We start from the raw sequence: 17,360 nt of genomic DNA, 5'->3' as shown, positions 1-17,360 counted from the left end.
CGAATGCTGGATAACTAGGTGTACATAAACACAGATAACATGAAGGGAAGGCTATACGTAGCTACATTATGAGTTATGACTAGGCAAGCTGAATCGTCAAACTGCACCTCAATACCAATGAGTGATGTAATTTACTTCCAAGCTTTATTAGGTTGAAATATTGGTCTATCGGAATTTATTTGGACAAGTGTGAGTTCATAGCTGATTTAGAAATAAGATGGCCTTCTTCTACAAAATTTTGGGATGAATTGCGTGTTAGTTAATCAACTTAACAATGAAAGGCCATTTGTCATGCTGGTCCCGTAGTTCAGTCGGTATAGTATTGGACTCCGCGTGGCGAGAGCACGCGTTCCCGGTTACAACAGTCCGGGTTCGAAGCGCGACGGGCGCTTGACGTTTACGAGCCTCCTGACAGGTATGGTTGCAGTTGGTGGCAGGCCATAACCAGGCAGTCAGTCCGGCCGTGCGCGGCTATGGATCTGCTCCAGTCGCACTTCCTAACACCTCTAAACTCCTCCAAGATTGATTGCCCGTTCCCTAGTGGCAGCTCTAGCTCATACAAAGCCAAGGAGGGTCCTGCTCCACCTCCTCTATCTTGCTCTTGGAGGAGTTTAGAGGTGTTAGGAAGTGCGACTGGAACGACCCTATGTGCGCACGTTTAACTTTGGACTCCAAATCCTTCCATAGAACCGGAATTGCGCGATCGGAGGGTAAAGGGCAGGGTCTACGCAACAAGCTTCGCTTAGCGTGGGCGGCTCTGTCCTGTCCGCAAGGCGATATAGGTCTTGCGCTATACCTTGCGCAAATGTTGCGATCAACATTTTACATGTTGATCAATTTGGCAACAGATTCAGAGGTAAAGTAATTCAGCGCCATCCCAAAAATTGAGTGTGATGATTGATTATCACTTCCCACATAGGTATACATACTTGTATATAAGGATATCGAAGGCCTTGTAGTAATTACAGATGAATTATAATGAGTCTTTTTAATTCCTCTTCTTCGCTTTCCGACTCCTCCCTTTCCTTTTCTCTTTCCTTTTCTCTTTCCAACTTTGTCTCTGTTTTCGTCTTAACTCTTACCTCTTTCATCCTCTCTGTTCTTTGCTTATCCAATCCCTAGACATCTCAACTGCCGTCCACATTTAGTCCCCAAATGGAAGAGGATGACATGCGGTATCTTTCATTTCGCCAACGAACACAGCTGTCAACAGTCGCTTTTGAAGTATGATGATGATGCGGTGTTGAGCCAAAGACCGTTTTCGCACTCATGCCTTGTCAAGACTTATCACACCGAATTTATCGTCACGCCGATCAAGGAATGGCCGTGCAAAAAAAACGTACAAACATAGGTGACTGGCAAGGTTGTCACTTCTAGAACGCTGCCACGCCCTATAGCTGAACGCTCTGTTAGGCCGCATAAATAATGTTAAAGGGACTATCCCACCTTCTAAAATGTTGTTAAAACCAGTTAAATTGTGCCCGACTTTATAGATTGGATGACCAGGAACACGGTTCTGGCATTTATTTTTCATTAAACATCTTAGGCTTCCCATATTCCAAACACAAACTTTCAAATATGTGACGTCACAGCCCACAATTACCTCCTTCCCCAGGCCACATTACTGTCATAAAGCTGATTCTTTTACTCTGTAGGCACCACAACAAAGTTCAGACCAAGTTTCAAGCGATTTTTCAACGAACAAACCCATTTAAATCAGAATGACTAAACGAGGTGACGTCACACTAACGGTCGCTCCATGTTGAAGATAGGGCCTTGTACAAGGCCCATTTTCAAATGAAGGGAACTAATTTCTTCAACACCAAGAGGCCGCGGGGGTTGCAACCTAGATAGATATAGGTTTCTGAACCTCGCCGCAAACTTTGCTATCTCAACTCAAACCCCATGTTAAAGGTGGGATAGTCCCTTTAACCCGCGCCCCACTGGGGTCAGCGCATAATGCGCCCTACTCTGGGGGGAGGGGGGGGGGCTATTCATAGCCCCTCCTCTTAGCTCCGAAACTTCTGGGCCGATTGTCAAAACTCAAACGACGTCTAATAGCCCCGGAAAAAACTGTTCAGCGAAACCTAATTTCATTGACCTCCAGGTCACCGATGACGTCACAGGTCAGGTCAAAGTAAAAACTATCGATGTTTGGCTTGTTCACATTTTGGTCTCTGGTCCCCACCTTACAATTCAGATTAGGTTCATTTTTTGTTTACACACTGGTGAATAGATGCTTTACCCTGAGGGTACCAAACCTACACTTTGATTTTCAGGTCAGGGTCAGGTTGTCACAGGTTACGGAAATCTTATCACGCGCACCGACGGGGGGGGGGGGGGCGGATATCCGCCCCCCCCCCTGAGGTTTTTCGCGAATAGCGGGAAATTTGGTACGACTATTCTCTTATCAATTTTACACATGGTGTGCAAGTTTGAACCTGCCAACTTTTAAGGTCAGGTCACCAGGTCACTTTGAATGACCCAACCTCAAGTCACTTTTTTGCAACTTTGTCACCGTGCCAGAGCTACAGTAGATGTCGGAGGCCTTTGAAAGTCGCAGGATGTTATAAGGTCATTAGTAGCTACAATTTGTTGATCTCGGAATTTTGATATCGATGACCTAAGGTCAGGTCAATTTCTCGACCTCCCCATTATAAGTCAATGGGGGAAAAATCAACTCCCTGTTTTTACCACTAAAACGGGTCGGAATGGCCCCATAAACCATACCTGACCTAATATACGATCAACCTTCACTACCTTGGGGTCTGTTTTGCTGTTGGGCAGCTGTGAGGTCATGTGACGTCATCAAAGGTCACCAGTGGTTTTTTGACAATAACTCCGTACAGGAACAAGATACAGCCGCGCGGATGGTCTCATTGTGTTCAGCTCGTCAAGGCGCATCGAATAATATACATGATGACCTCGAGGTCACGTGACCTGAGGTCAACCTTTGACCTTGATCTTTCGAGGTCAACATATATTTCATTCGATGCGGATTGACGAGAGGATCACGATGATGCCCTTAGTTTGTTCCTACATTGACTAGTTCGAAAGTTATTCGAGAAAAACTCTCCATACCTAGCGCCGCCATTTTGACTTTTTTGACCCCTGTGACATCATCTTTGACCTGACCTGAAAATGACCTTAGTAAAAATTGTAGACCTTGTCCGTGCGTATCCCTTGCCGTTTACCGCTTGTCGCCATCTTGCTTCGTTCTCGAGATCTCAAGGGGGGCGGTCATCCGCCCCCCCCCGTCGGTACGAAGTTGGCGCAGACCCCCGTCGGTGCGCGGGTTATATCATGTATCGGTCACTGCACATGTTTTATGGTCAATTTAGGCCATAGCTTTCGAATTCAGTGTCGCTTATGTCATTTGAGGCCTTTTGCAGCTGAATATAGCTGAGGTCAGGTCACTTTCACGTCAAAAATGTCAAATTTTTAAGTTGAAATTGTCAATAAAAAGGTGTCTACAGGGTGATTTTTTTACTTGTTAAAAAGTAATTAGGTTTAGTGGGGTTAAAATGCAAATACATATTATAAAATTATATACCAGTATGACGAGCATTCTGGGACATTTCGATTTCATGCAAACACGATGTGAAGGAACGACCATCGTGTATTTTACTTGTGCTTGAACGGTTACCCCCTCTCTCACCGACACGAATCAGCCCGCCTGAGCACGTGTTGAACAGCACCATGAACTCCAATGCTAATTGGGCGGACTAAAAAGGCTCCTATCACCCATTTTCAGCTCTGCCAGATATTTCTAATGTTTTCTTGTTATATCTGCCATACCTGGGTCCAAAAACTAGAAGTCTAGAAAGGGCAGGTCGAGGATTTTGCTACTGGCGGCCCTCGTGGTGTCTGATTCGCTGTTTTTGTTTCTCCGGTCTCCCTGAAGACTGATTCTTGAGAGGCTGCACATACGCCAGATGGACCGTTTGAAGGCTATTTATGACTACAAGCTTGTTCGTGCATTATTTAACGTCTTTCTGAGGTATCTCCTTAACCCGCGCCCCAGTGGCGGACGGCGGTCTCAGCCAACTTCGCCCTAGGGGGGGGGGGGGGGGCATATGTTACCACCCACCTCTAACTCAAAAACTAAGAGGGCTAGAAAGACGCGGTAAAAAGTAGTCGATAGCTCTCAATGCGTACGTTTGAAAGTATTTCTGTCATTTTTCATCTTGGAGCAATATTGGGGTCACTGGAGGTCATCAAAGGTCAAAATTTGCCAAATGTCGTTATATTTTTCAGAAAACATGCATTTATCTCAGGAACTATGATAGCTAGAAAAACGCATGTAAGAGCAATCGATAGCTTATGAACTCTTCTTTTCATAAGGTCATCATCAAAATTGACTTCAGGTCAACGGTTTAGCCTCCAGAGGGCAACAACTCAAAAAATAGCTGTTTTTTCGCAAAGTGTTTTTCGACAATAACTTTTGACTAGAAAAAGCCACGACATTTCTATTGCCAGAATCGTGTTCCTCTCGACAAGACGCGTCGAATGAACTATAATTTGACCTTGAAAGGTCAACTTGAAAATTTGACCTCAGGTCAAGGTCATGACCTGACCGGAAAAGGTCATGTTGCATATCATTCGATGCGCCTCGGCAAGACAAACACAATGAGGTATCCCCAGCGTCCTATCTCTTTCCAATCGAGAGTTATTGGCAAAAATCTGTTTGCAGCCTCAAATGACCTCGGATGACCTTTCTAGAGGCTATCAGCAAAAATGACACCTTGGTCGTCACGGGTGGTCCAAATCATTGTGATTCTGAAATATTTGGACTGTACCTATGCGAACATACGGATCTAGAGGCATTTTCATTTTTCTCCATTGACTTATAATGATAAGGTCACGCCATTGACCTGACCTTAGGTCACGGATATAAAAAATCCAAGATAAACAAATTGTAGGCGCTCATAACATCATGCAATCCACCAAGTTTAAAACCTTTCTGACAAACACTGCAGGCTGGGCATGATTGCAAACTTTTTTTTAGGCCTGGTCAGTTAACTTGACCTGGTGACCTGACCTGACATGACCTGGGGTCAAAATTTCACACATTGTCCAAAATTGATGTACCAGAAGCTGCCCCAAGCGGCGCGGCGCTACGCGCCGCGGTTTTTTATTTATACGCAAAAAAACGCGACAGGGTGGTAACATATGCCCCCCCCACCTGGGGCGAAGGTTAATGATCGTATGCTTCGAACTGCCTCAATGCTTCAAAATCATCATTTTGTGTCGTTCCTTCCTGAACGGCGGTGGACCATGCGTGCCCGATTGGTGGGACATTTTCAGGCCCCATTGGGGCCGAGCCCTTCGATTAACCCTCGCTCGTAAACGGTGTTTTGCCACCTTCGCCCATGCAGGGGGGGGGGGTGCGACCCCCCTGGCGTTTGAAAACGGAGCGTCGTAGAGCTTAGAGGAAAAAACCAACGGATTGCTCTCAACGAGATCTCGCGATTGGTGGTATATTTTTTGGTCCTAGGTCAACATTCGACCTACTTATGACCGGTCAAAGGTCAAATTTCCGAAAAAAATCTAACTTTTTCAGATTTCCGCGCCGATTGCGGCAAAACGGTAAAAGATATCGACTTGAAACCCTCACTATCGTGATCCTTTATCAATTCTCTATCGTTTGGTGTATATTTTGATGTCATAACTATAAAAATGATGCGTTGGGAGCATCGGAAGTCTGCAAGGTCATTTGTGCATTGGGTCACGTCAGGCGTGTGACGTCACTGACCTGACCCTGAAACAAAATGAACTACAAGAAACAACCGACGATGCCTGAAATGGATAGCAAAGTCGAATTCAGGGCATCAAAATACCCCGAAAAGGCATACATAGTGCAAGAAGTCATTACAGGTCAACCGAGGTCACTGACCTTACCTTGACCTTAAGTAACCTTCAAAATGTCAACGGACATTGTGCCAATGTCAAATCAGCCAGTTGTGATTCTAAAACAATCCATCAGTGTGTCAGGTCAGTCGGCATTTATACCAATGCACAGTGGGGATTTTTCCGATCTAGCGCCTATTAATTCAAAAAAGCTTTTTTGGATTTTTGTTTATTTTTTTTGTGTCAGTGGGGCTCAGAAATGTCTGAATTTTTCATATATGGCATTGTTTTATCTGTATGCCCACAGCAAAACTAGGAAAAATGCGCCCAAAGTTCACACTCATGCGTGATTAGGGGAAGGTGGGGTAAGACGGACCAGCTAAGGTTTGAGGCCGCATATCTTGCTACACTGCTCTCGTAATTCATATTATTTATAGTCTTCGGAATGCTTAATCCTTCCTCTGTTGATATGTGTAAAGACTAAATTTCAAATTAAAGACATCTAGGTGGTGGATGCTCTTAAAGAGGGACATGTCAAAAACTCAGACAAGAAAAAACGTGGGGTAAGACGGACCACCCAGCAGTGCCTGCTATCCGTTCATGTGTGTTACACTTCTGCTCTGTACTCTTGTAAGAAAAAGTAACCAGAATGGTAAAATAACAAAATGAACCTTTATTCTTTACTCATGTGTGATGGAAGTGCAGCTAAAAGCTGGGGACATGTGTGTTGATTGTCGTTTGGCATGAATGCATGCTAACTGAGCACTTGCCTGCATTGCTCACATGCAACAAAGACTCCTTCCTGAAAAATTAGCTTACTTAACCCGCGCCCTGCTGGGGGGGGGGGGTGTTTGAACACCCCCCTTGTGGTTTTTCGCGAATATCTCAAAAACGGCGGCGCGGAGTGCCGCCGTTTTTGGTACACCTTATCATACATCAATTCTACACATGTTGTGAAAATTTCAGACCAAGGTCATTCAAGGTCATGTCACCAGGTCACTTGAAGTGACCTCACCTCATAAAAAGTTTCAATGTCTGTCATAGCTACACCGAGTGACCGATCGCTTTGAAACTTTCAGCGATTGCTAAGAGCAATAGCATGTACAAAATGTATATCTCAGAATTTTGATATCGATGACCTAAGGTCAGGTCAATTTTGCGACCTCCCCATTATAAGTCAATGGGAGAAAATTGAAATGCGCCTCTTTTGGACGAAAGACATTATAAACACTCCCAAACACTGAATTACAAGTGGTTTAGACACACTGAACATGAAAATGGTGTCCGTGATCCCTGTGTATGCCCTGAGGTCATCTTAGGTCACGAATGGTATCTAACAGTTTTTCGCAAATAACTTTTGATAGAGGCATGCTAGAGCGATGAAAACGCCTTAGATGTGTTCAGCTCGACGATACGGATCGACTGATATGCAACATGACCCTTTCCGGTCAGGTCATGACCTTGACCTGAGGTCAAATTTTCAAGTTGACCTTTCAAGGTCAAGTTATAGTTCATTCGATGCGTCTTGACGAGAGGAACACGATGCTGGTAAAAGTAAGCTCGTACAAGGCTTGGGTCAAAAGTTATTGCAGAAAAACTGTTTCCGAAAAAATCGGCTATTTTTGCAGTTTTTGCCCCCTGCAGGCAAAACCGTTGACGTTAGGTCAAATCTGAGGATATTACTCAGAAAGGGCGTTAATAGGGCTATCGAATGCGCTTTTCTGCGGCGCTGTAGCTCTATTGGTTCCCGAGTTATGCGTTGGCTTCTTGGAAATTGTCGACATTCGACCTGGAAATCGGCGAAATTTTGCCTTCAATGACCTCTGGTGACCTGACCTTTGACCTGACCAAAAAATTGACCGAAGTGATTTCCTCATTATTTTTGACGCTCTTTCGAACGCCGCCTCCCGCGTATCGCTACATGGCCCAGGAGCCGAGTTAGAAGGGGGGTGTTCAAACACCCCCCCCCCCCCCAGCAGGGCGTGGAAATCCAGGACCCCCAGCCGGGCGCGGGTTAAACTTGTGTCAATGTTTTGGAAAAGAACTTTCCATATGCACTTTCCATTCCATTGTGATGCACCAGCTAGAGCATTCTTGAAGTGTGTGAAAGGCCACAGTGGGTACCATTCGTGTGAGAGATGTGACCAAGCTGGTCGTCATATCCAGAACAGAATGACTTTTCCTGATATGGGTGCAAATGTTAGGAATGATCATCTTTTCAAGCAGATGCAAGATGAAGATCACCACACTGGCATTTCACCACTATCAGTGCTGAATGTTGGGATGGTTTCTTGTTTCCCTCTGGACTACATGCATTTGGTCTGCTTAGGGGTTATGAGGAAGCTGGTAGCCCTGTGGCTGCAGGGTCCTTTACTCTGTAGGCTTCCTGGGCACGCAGTTAGAGAAATATCAGAACGCCTGAAAGGTCTGTATGGAAGTGTGCCTCAGGACTTTGGACGACGACCAAGGTCATTGAATGAATTCCGGATGTGGAAGGCAGTGGAGTTCCGACAGATTTTGCTGTACACCGGCCCAGTTGTGTTGAGTGGTGTCCTTCCAAAGAAAAATTACCACCACTTTCTTCTTCTGTCTGTTGCCATGCGCCTTCTCCTGAGTGAGAAGCCGACTGCGGAGGAGATTGACTATGCTGAGAAACTGCTACGCATGTTTGTGGTGGAGTTCCCTGCATTGTATGGCAAAGAGAATGTTGTTTACAATGTGCATTCCCTCATTCATATCGCTGATGATGCCAGAAAGTTTGGGGGTTTAGATGGCATATCTGCTTTTGTGTTTGAGAACTTCCTGAAGGACTTGAAGAAATTGGTCAGGAAGCAGCATCAGGTAGTTCCTCAGATAGTGCGTCGGGTCCTCGAGGCACAACAGGTTGATTCTTCACTAAAAGGGCTCGAGTCTAGTGTACAAGGTGAACACTTCAGTGGGCCAGTGCCAGACGAATGCAATGGGCACTACAGACAGTTCACAAAGTTGAACGGAAAATTGGTACTCTCCATCAAAGACAGGGACTGCTACATTGAATGCGATGGAGGAATTTTCAAGATACTCAACATCATCCAGGACAAATCGGGTGAGGTCAAGCTTGTGACCGATCAGTTTGAAAAAGTGGGGGATCAGTTCAGCTTCCCTTTGCCTTCATCTAGTCTTGGCATTGTTCATGTCAGACAAGGATCAAAGAGGATGAATGTTACTGACCTGAAGTCCATCTCTCACAAGCTTTGGTTGATGAAAGATGCTCATGGCGTTTCTATCGTAGTTCCACTGCTTCATAACGCCTAGAAAGTCAGATTGCCAATGCTGTTCTCCACTCCATGGCATCCAGTACAAGTGAGTGGAGATTGGCTGGTTCCAAAGAAGCAATTTTTTCCTATCAGATTCTTATTGTGTGGTATGTTCACACTTCACATGCAGATAAATTAAAAATTAAACGTTAAACGTGTTGATCAGAGAAAATTTCTGCTCTCACATTAGTTTTGTGAGATATGCACTTAGATCTGGGATAGTCGAGCAGGCTTTAACTATAAGGTAGGATTCATGAACATGCCTTTTAATTACTTAATTTGTCCATGCTGTCAGTCAGCCAAGAGTGTGCACATTGCGCACCTCATGAGAAAACGTTGCCATGGTACTGAGACGTGAGCCCAAATAATCATTTTGAACTTTTTTGTATGGTAAGGTTCTCAATGGTTATTGAACAAGTGTGGCATGCAGTGTTGATGTTGATCACTTTTCCCTAGGCCATGTATGCCATCGTGGAGTTCGTGGGAGAGAACAGCACCGCTATCATCGCCCAAAGATGGTTCGTGGACGCAGAGGAGACTTCTTGCTTTTGGCCTCCAAGGAAAGCTGATGAGCAGGCTAGAAACCTTGCCCCGGCTTCACCTTCATGGAACAAGCATGACGTTAGGGTGCTTGGCAAAGCAGGTATGGCATCCCATCAGGCTAGCTTTAATCTTTTGCAAATGATTCATTTATGAATGAAAATTTTGCAATGATTCATTTTAAACCTTAACAATACTTTATGTATATCCCTGTAAAGTGAGTCAACAGTATTGTTTAAGCAGTAATATACTAAAGCATGAATTTGTTTGCGCTTTGTGTCAACCTGAGAAGTTAAATTTGGATTCTGTAGGAATTGTCATTTTCCAAAGAATCTGATAATTTTGTTGCAAAGTTCTATCAATACTAGGAAAGAAATGACGCGTCTAGAGGCACCCCTCCCCATGTGCATTTTAGGGTGGGAAAATCGCATGTGCGGGCAACGATTAACATTTTATGTCATTTCCACTAGCAACCTATGAGCGAGCCAGAGAAAAACTGACCCGAGCCGACGAAACTTCGGACCTGCAGACCGAGGACGAGGAAACTGCACGTAAACGGCGGTAAGTGTTTCTTGTGCTAGAAATACTGAGAGTTTAATAGGTAACCAATTAAGAAATAGGAAAACAAGACTGCTCTTATTATAAGATGCAATCAATATGAGGAGCCACTTAACTATGACGGATGGCGTCGTCCATGACGGGTAATACATCACACCTCGAGAAGTTGCGGGTAATGCTAACACCTCAGGCTGTTTCACTCGCCAACTACCTGCGCCCCGTGAGGAATTACAGTGCCAGGGCATTGCGAGCAACCGAGCAAGTTTATTTGTCCTTGGTCCTTTCCATTTAATTTTCAATATTCATATGAACACATCAAGTTAATATATCATTTGAGCATCACATGCTTATCCTCAAATTAATGCTTTATTACATGTTTTTATGCCTTTCGCTAGCCTCAGTGACTCCAGTTGAACGCAGTTTAATTATGTACGGTGTGTGTGGGTTTATACACTTGTTTGTATGTGAATTGAGCATTTGTGATGTGTTTTGCAGCCGGGTCCGGCACAGAGCTGTGTCGTCCAGCTCGGAGTCCGGGGAGGAAGAGGAGGTGATGATGCGGGCTCCTACGCCGCCGCCCGCTATGCGCTGCACCAAGAGTGCGACAGCACGCCCGACCGTCCAGCCGAAACCGTCTGGCTCCAGCTCTGCGCCGAGCACCTCAAACGGGTCCGACTGTCGACCTTCCACGAACGGACAGAGCGGTGAAGGTAATTTGTTGTGCGGCATACTGTGGATGGCAGGATTTTTTTTTTCGCAAGCGAATTAAAAAGGTTAATGACGCCAGTCACGTCGTCATCAAGCAAACTCATGAATGTTATTTAAGTAATGGACACTGACTAGGTAGCTAAGGGTTAAGTGTTTCGCTTCTTGGTATGCTTTAAATAAAAATGTGTAAATTGACCTTATGCTTATAACTTCGGAGAATTTAATTGAAAGAAGGTCTAGAATACATTTTCGGACTTTGTTTTCTTTAGGCGAGATCAAGCAACAATCAAAATTCAAAATTCAATTCATTGTTAAGCGGTATTGATTATTGCTTTCATCATAGCGACATTGATTTTTGCTTTCACCTTATGGTTGTCAACCTTTAAGGGATTGTTGTAATCGTGTCGTTTCAGACCAATCTTCAGTTCGTGGACTATTCGAACACTTGATAACGATGCTCGAGGACTACAAAGAGCGTCAAAATGAGATCCGCGAAACGCAGCAGGTCCATGGCGCCCTGCTGCACAGCATCCTGCGGCGGTTAAACGGCGGCGGCAGCGTCCCAGCCACGGCGGGAAGACTGCCGAGCGGAGCTGCCGGCCTGCCTCTGACCTCGATGGACGAGTTCAGAAGCCTTGAAGAGAGGCTGGGTGCGGACGAAGAGTTCGTGCAAGCCATGGTAAGTAAAAAAGGACAGTTTTTTTCAAACGGAACATAAAGCATATGTCACACGGCAGTTTCATATTGTGACCCTCAGTGACCTGACCTGAGGCCAGTTTCACCAACAAAAATAGACGGCTGCGATTTTTTTTTTGACAAAACGATAGTCTTAAAATGCCATTTACTGCTGAAAATACTAATCGCTGACTTGAAAAATGTAACAGCTTAGCTTTTAAGTGCTATATAATTTGGTCAGCAATTACTTTTTTCATGTGTTATTTTTTTAAAAAAATAATTGCAACCGTCTATTTTTTGTTGGTGAAACTGGCCACTGGTGGTAGTGACCTTAAATAGCAAAATATTGTTTGACGAACAAGTCTCCGTCGATGATTTTCAATAACATGTGACGATTTTACAACACATTTCTTGAAATGCCTGTAAAAGGTGAAAATGCGACTCTTGACGTGACCTGTGACGTCATCGGTTTGACCGAGGTCAATGAAATTGGGTCACAAGGTAGTTCCCCGGTGGGGCTATCGAACGCTGTTTAAATCTTTAAAGTCGGCCGGTAACTTTCCGAGATCTGGGGGGGGGGCGAAAGGCCTCCCCCCTCTACGGGTGGTAGGGTCCGCTGATAGACCTACGGGGCGCGGGTTAAGTTATCGGTTAGCCCGCCCATTACGTTAATCACACGAGGTCTGATTTCACAGGTGCTGTACCTGGGCGACAAAGGCGGCAGCACCGTTGGCGAGTGTGTCCGCCGCGTCATGGCCCAACTGATGAGGAGCGGCCTTGGGCAGCGCTTCAATATGAATGGGGCCCAGCGTCACGGAAAGACGGGCTTTAGAGCAACGAAGCTCTACACTGTCGTCTACAGTAAGCACATCTTCTAACCCGTTTTCTTAATACATTTCTATCGTGATGCTCATTTTATGGATAATGAAGTAGACAATTGTTTTTCTTTAATTACCTCATTAAAAACGTTACCTCACCAGTTTTGCTTTTATCACAGTATAAAGTTCTCGCTTCCTTTTGCTTCAACTGCGTTTATCTGAATTACCAGAAGCAACGCACGACTCTACCGCCAGCAAGACGCCTTTCTGGGCGACAAACTAGCGAGTGCGTCAGTTTCTTATTCTACATCTCGCTAGCTCATAACGGAAGGATTTGCTCGCTCGTAACAAGCTTTTTGTTGTTTTTTCGACAGGGGCAGTCAAACAGAACCCGGCCTTGTCGGTCACCGAGAAAGAGATCGCCAACGCCATCGGCAAGTGGCTGGTGAACAGCCGAGACCGGGAAGGGTACAGGACGGCGCGCCAGGCCACCAACAGTAGCGGCGGTGGCAGCGGGGACGCCGACACCAGCAACGGCGGTGGCGGCGGCAACGGCGTCGAACAGAACGATGTCGCTGACGAGGGCGGGGCGGTGTAGTGCATCACCTAGTGTCTCGCGTGGAATATACGTTTAAAGGAAACTGTCGTAGTTGTTGATGTATGAATGTACCAGAAGTGAAAGGAAGCGACGTAGTTTTAGTCCACAAAAGGACCTACAGCCAATCAGTAGTTTACCATGTAGTCCTTGCGTGGGACAGCTGACAAAGTTGCCTATCGCGATACCTGTTTGATATTCTTGTGGGCAGCACATGGTTATCAAATGGGATAGCCTGATATGGGATGAATGGAGCAGCCACGTGGCTACCACAGGGGAAGCCCATATCGACAGTTCCGAGCAAGAACATCCTAAGTGTCAAATTTTTTCGAAATTGAAAATTTTTTATACCATTCGACTCAGCTTGTCGAGCTGAGTCGAATGGTATAAAAATATCAACTTCGAAAAATTTGACACTTAGGATGTTCTTGCTCAGAACTGTCGATATGGTTATGAGGTGGGGCAGTCCATATGATTACCATATGGAGCAGCCCATATGGTTACCACATAGGAAAGCCCATATGGTTACCACATGGGGCAGCCCATATGGGTACCACGTGGGGCAGCCCATATGGTTACCACATGGGGCAGCCCATATGGTTACCACATGGGGCAGCCCATATGGTTACCACATGGGGCAGCCCATATGGTTGCCACGTGGGGCATCCCATATGGTTACCACATGGGGCAGCCCATATGGTTACCACATGGGGCAGCCCGTATGGTTACCACATGGGGCAGCCCATATGGTTACCATATGGGGCAGCCCATATGGTTACCACATGGGGCAGCCCATATGGTTACCACATGGGACAGCCCATATGGTTACCATGCAGAAACACCTTCCAATTATGTGTGGTGCCCATATGGGCAGCCCATGTGGGCACCATGTGGAATAGATGGGCATGCCCATATGGTAACCACATGGTTATGATGTGGGTGTGTTATCTGGGATTGGTTCCCGAGTTATGCGTTGGCTTCTTGGAAATTGTCGACATTCGACCTGGAAATCGGCGAAATTTTGCCTTCAATGACCTCTGGTGACCTGACCTTTGACCTGACCAAAAAATTGACCGAAGTGATTTCCTCATTATTTTTGACGCTCTTTCGAACGCCGCCTCCCGCGTATCGCTACATGGCCCAGGAGCCGAGTTAGAAGGGGGGTGTTCAAACACCCCCCCCCCCAGCAGGGCGTGGAAATCCAGGACCCCCAGCCGGGCGCGGGTTAAACTTGTGTCAATGTTTTGGAAAAGAACTTTCCATATGCAGGGTACAATGGACCACCACAGGGTAAGATGGACCACAGTGGTCCGTCTTGCCCCAAATCTAAATTCTGTCATTATCATGACGTATATGTCAAATAGCCCAACATTGCAAAACCTTGCCTTTCCTTAAGTGTGACTATAACTAAGCTTATAACTTTGTTCTTCACAGTTAACCCGCGCCCGGCTGGGGGTCCTGGATTTCCACGCCCTGCTGGGGGGGGGGGGGTGTTTGAACACCCCCCCCTTGTAACTCGGCTCCTGGGCCACGTAGCGATACGCGGAAGGCGGCGTTCGAAAGAGCGTCAAAAATAATGACGAAATCACTTCAGTCAATTTTTTGGTCAGGTCAAAGGTCAGGTCACCAGAGGTCATTGAAGGCAAAATTTCGCCGATTTCCAGGTCGAATGTCGAAAATTTCCAAGAAGCCAACGCATAACTCGGGAACCAATAGAGCTACAGCGCCGCGGAAAAGCGCATTCGATAGCCCTATTAACGCCCTTTCTGAGTAATTCTCTCAGATTTGACCTAACGTCAACGGTTTTGCCTGCAGGGGGCAAAAACTGCAAAAATAGCCGATTTTTTCGGAAACAGTTTTTCTGCAATAACTTTTGACCCAAGCCTTGTACGAGCTTACTTTTACCGGCATCGTGTTCCTCTCGTCAAGACGCATCGAATGAACTATAACTTGACCTTGAAAGGTCAACTTGAAAATTTGACCTCAGGTCAAGGTCATGACCTGACCGGAAAGGGTCATGTTGCATATCAGTCGATCCGTATCGTCGAGCTGAACACATCTAAGGCGTTTTCATCGCTCTAGCACGCCTCTATCAAAAGTTATTCGCGAAAAACTGTTAGATATCATTCGTGACCTAAGATGACCTCAGGGCATAAGCAAGGGTCACGGACACCATTTTCATGTTCAGTGTGTCTAAACCACTTGTAATTCGGTGTTTGGGAGTGTTTATAATGTCTTTCGTCCAAAAGAGGCGCATTTCAATTTTCTCCCATTGACTTATAATGGGGAGGTCGCAAAATTGACCTGACCTTAGGTCATCGATATCGAAATTCTGAGATATACATTTTGTACATACTATTGCTCTTAGCAATCGCTAAAAGTTTCAAAGCGATCGGTCACTCGGTGTAGCTATGACAGACATTGAAACTTTTTATGAGGTGAGGTCACTTCAAGTGACCTGGTGACCTGACCTTGAATGACCTTGGTCTGAAATTTTCACAACATGTGTAGAATTTATGTATGATAAGGTGTACCAAAAACGGCGGCGCTCCGCGCCGCCGTTTTTGAGATATTTGCGAAAAACCACAAGGGGGGGTGTTCAAACCCCCCCCCCCCCAGCAGGGCGCGGGTTAAGTGCAAAATAGAAACTAATCATGCAAGAAAGGCGCCGTAATTGAATCACCCGTAGACCTCTTATATTAGATCGGTTTGACGAAAAACAACATTTTTCTCAATAACTCAAAAGCTATGCATCATAGCAGCATGAGCTCAAGGTGGCCATTGTTACGAAGGAAAACAAACATAGTGAGTGCATAAAACAGTAGATACCAGCAGCGGTTCAGCCGGGAGGGCTGGTGGTCCGTCTTGCCCCGCCGCGCTGGGCCGTCTTACCCCACCTTCCCCTACTCAATGGGCTCAGCAAGGCCCAAAGGTATAGCTCAATTTCATTGTGCTGTCCTGTTGGTTTTAATCTTGCGAGGTCTTAAAGTTGCATATCGTCTGAAAGGCAACTTTATTAGGAATGGAATGGCAAACAGAAAGTATGCCACAACCTTACTAAGATCACAAAAATGCCCTTTACAAAAAACCCTTACAGACACCATATTGAAGGAATGGTATTCTAAATAAATGTAGGAAATCAACAATGTTCTCCACACTTTTCCACTCCGAAATATATCCTATCGAATTCGCCACTTTCTCCTGCACAAGACAACGCCTAGTTTGGCTGCCGAAACTTGCCTGAACACGGAATATTCACATTAGAGTATCTTAACACCCCACTCGAGGAGCGCTAGGGCAAACAGCACGATATAGGTATTTCCCATACCTGCTACATTGCATGATTAAATCGAGACATCCAGGCATTTTAATGGCACGTGCACTGTACCACTTTTTTCAAAGTTTAATGCAGTGCTTTAATATTGCCAGCCGTGTGGTTCAAGGGGTGTGTAATTATCTATAAGAATCTTGGGTGTGGTTAAACGCGTTGAACCACACGGCTGCTGACGTCACTATCAATTATAGTTGTGACTTGTGAGCTTTTTGGCAGGTATGGGAAACACCTTCCAGCCCTAAGGCCGGAAATTCAATAGATGTCCTCTCGCTTTTTTAGCGAAAAGAACCTCGGGCCTAACGGCAGAGGTCAAAAAAACTTCCTACTCGCTTACATTGTAGGCGACAGAAGCTGGCAGGCACCAGAGACATTTGGTGACAAAGTCACGAAAATGGTGAACACACTGCATCGCATTTGTTGACGGCGTTTGCGCACACTGCTAGCGAACAGACTAACCAGCCAATCCGCGGCGAGAATAACCCTGAGCGAACCAATCGGATGCTGGTGACACGGGGGGACAACGCTGAGCTGACGCCCCAGCCGCCAGGGAGCCTTCACTGTGGATTTTGTAGGCTCCAGGAGCCAACGCATCAAAGATTTTGAGCGGGCCTCTTCGGCGAGAGGTGTACTGTGATCATGAACACGTAACAAAACAGGAGTGGACTCTCGCGAGTAGCGAGTAGCCGCGTTCGCAACGACACTTAAGGCACGCAGCTTAATAAGCTACCTAGGTAGCTAACTAAGCCACCTTTGGTAGGAGAGCGTATAGTAGACACGAGGAGGCGTCTAGTTTCAACTATAATAATTCGAAATATTGGAAATTATAGGGCAGTTTTGCGGTAAATACATAATATTATGCACTATTACTTAATGGAAATTGTTGTTGAAGCATGCTGTAAGTCAATAATCCAAAATAACTTAAATAATGTATTCATCCGGTTGTACCAAATTGTCTACCATAAAATATCACAAAAAGGCTGCGGGAA

At 45.6% G+C, this 17,360-nt stretch overlaps 2 protein-coding genes across 2 annotated transcripts; both read left to right on the top strand.

Moving 5' to 3' along the window:
* Positions 1–8,022: 8,022 nt before the first annotated feature.
* LOC122386299 lies at positions 8,023–9,144 on the top strand. The gene has a single exon (XM_043375372.1). It carries the CDS (start codon positions 8,023–8,025, stop codon positions 9,142–9,144), a length of 1,122 nt encoding a protein of 373 aa, XP_043231307.1.
* LOC122386298 lies at positions 9,062–13,337 on the top strand. Its single transcript, XM_043375371.1, has 7 exons — positions 9,062–9,192; positions 9,603–9,789; positions 10,157–10,247; positions 10,740–10,954; positions 11,366–11,631; positions 12,323–12,488; positions 12,820–13,337. Exons 1-7 carry the CDS (start codon positions 9,160–9,162, stop codon positions 13,041–13,043), a joined length of 1,182 nt encoding a protein of 393 aa, XP_043231306.1. The 5' UTR covers positions 9,062–9,159; the 3' UTR covers positions 13,044–13,337.
* The last annotated feature ends 4,023 nt before the right edge of the window (positions 13,338–17,360 follow it).

This window comes from Amphibalanus amphitrite, unplaced genomic scaffold (genome assembly GCF_019059575.1).
Source record: "Amphibalanus amphitrite isolate SeventyFive unplaced genomic scaffold, NRLGWU_Aamphi_draft 000246F_arrow, whole genome shotgun sequence".
NCBI lineage: Eukaryota > Metazoa > Arthropoda > Thecostraca > Balanomorpha > Balanidae > Amphibalanus > Amphibalanus amphitrite.
This window is presented reverse-complemented; position numbering and strand designations above follow the sequence as displayed.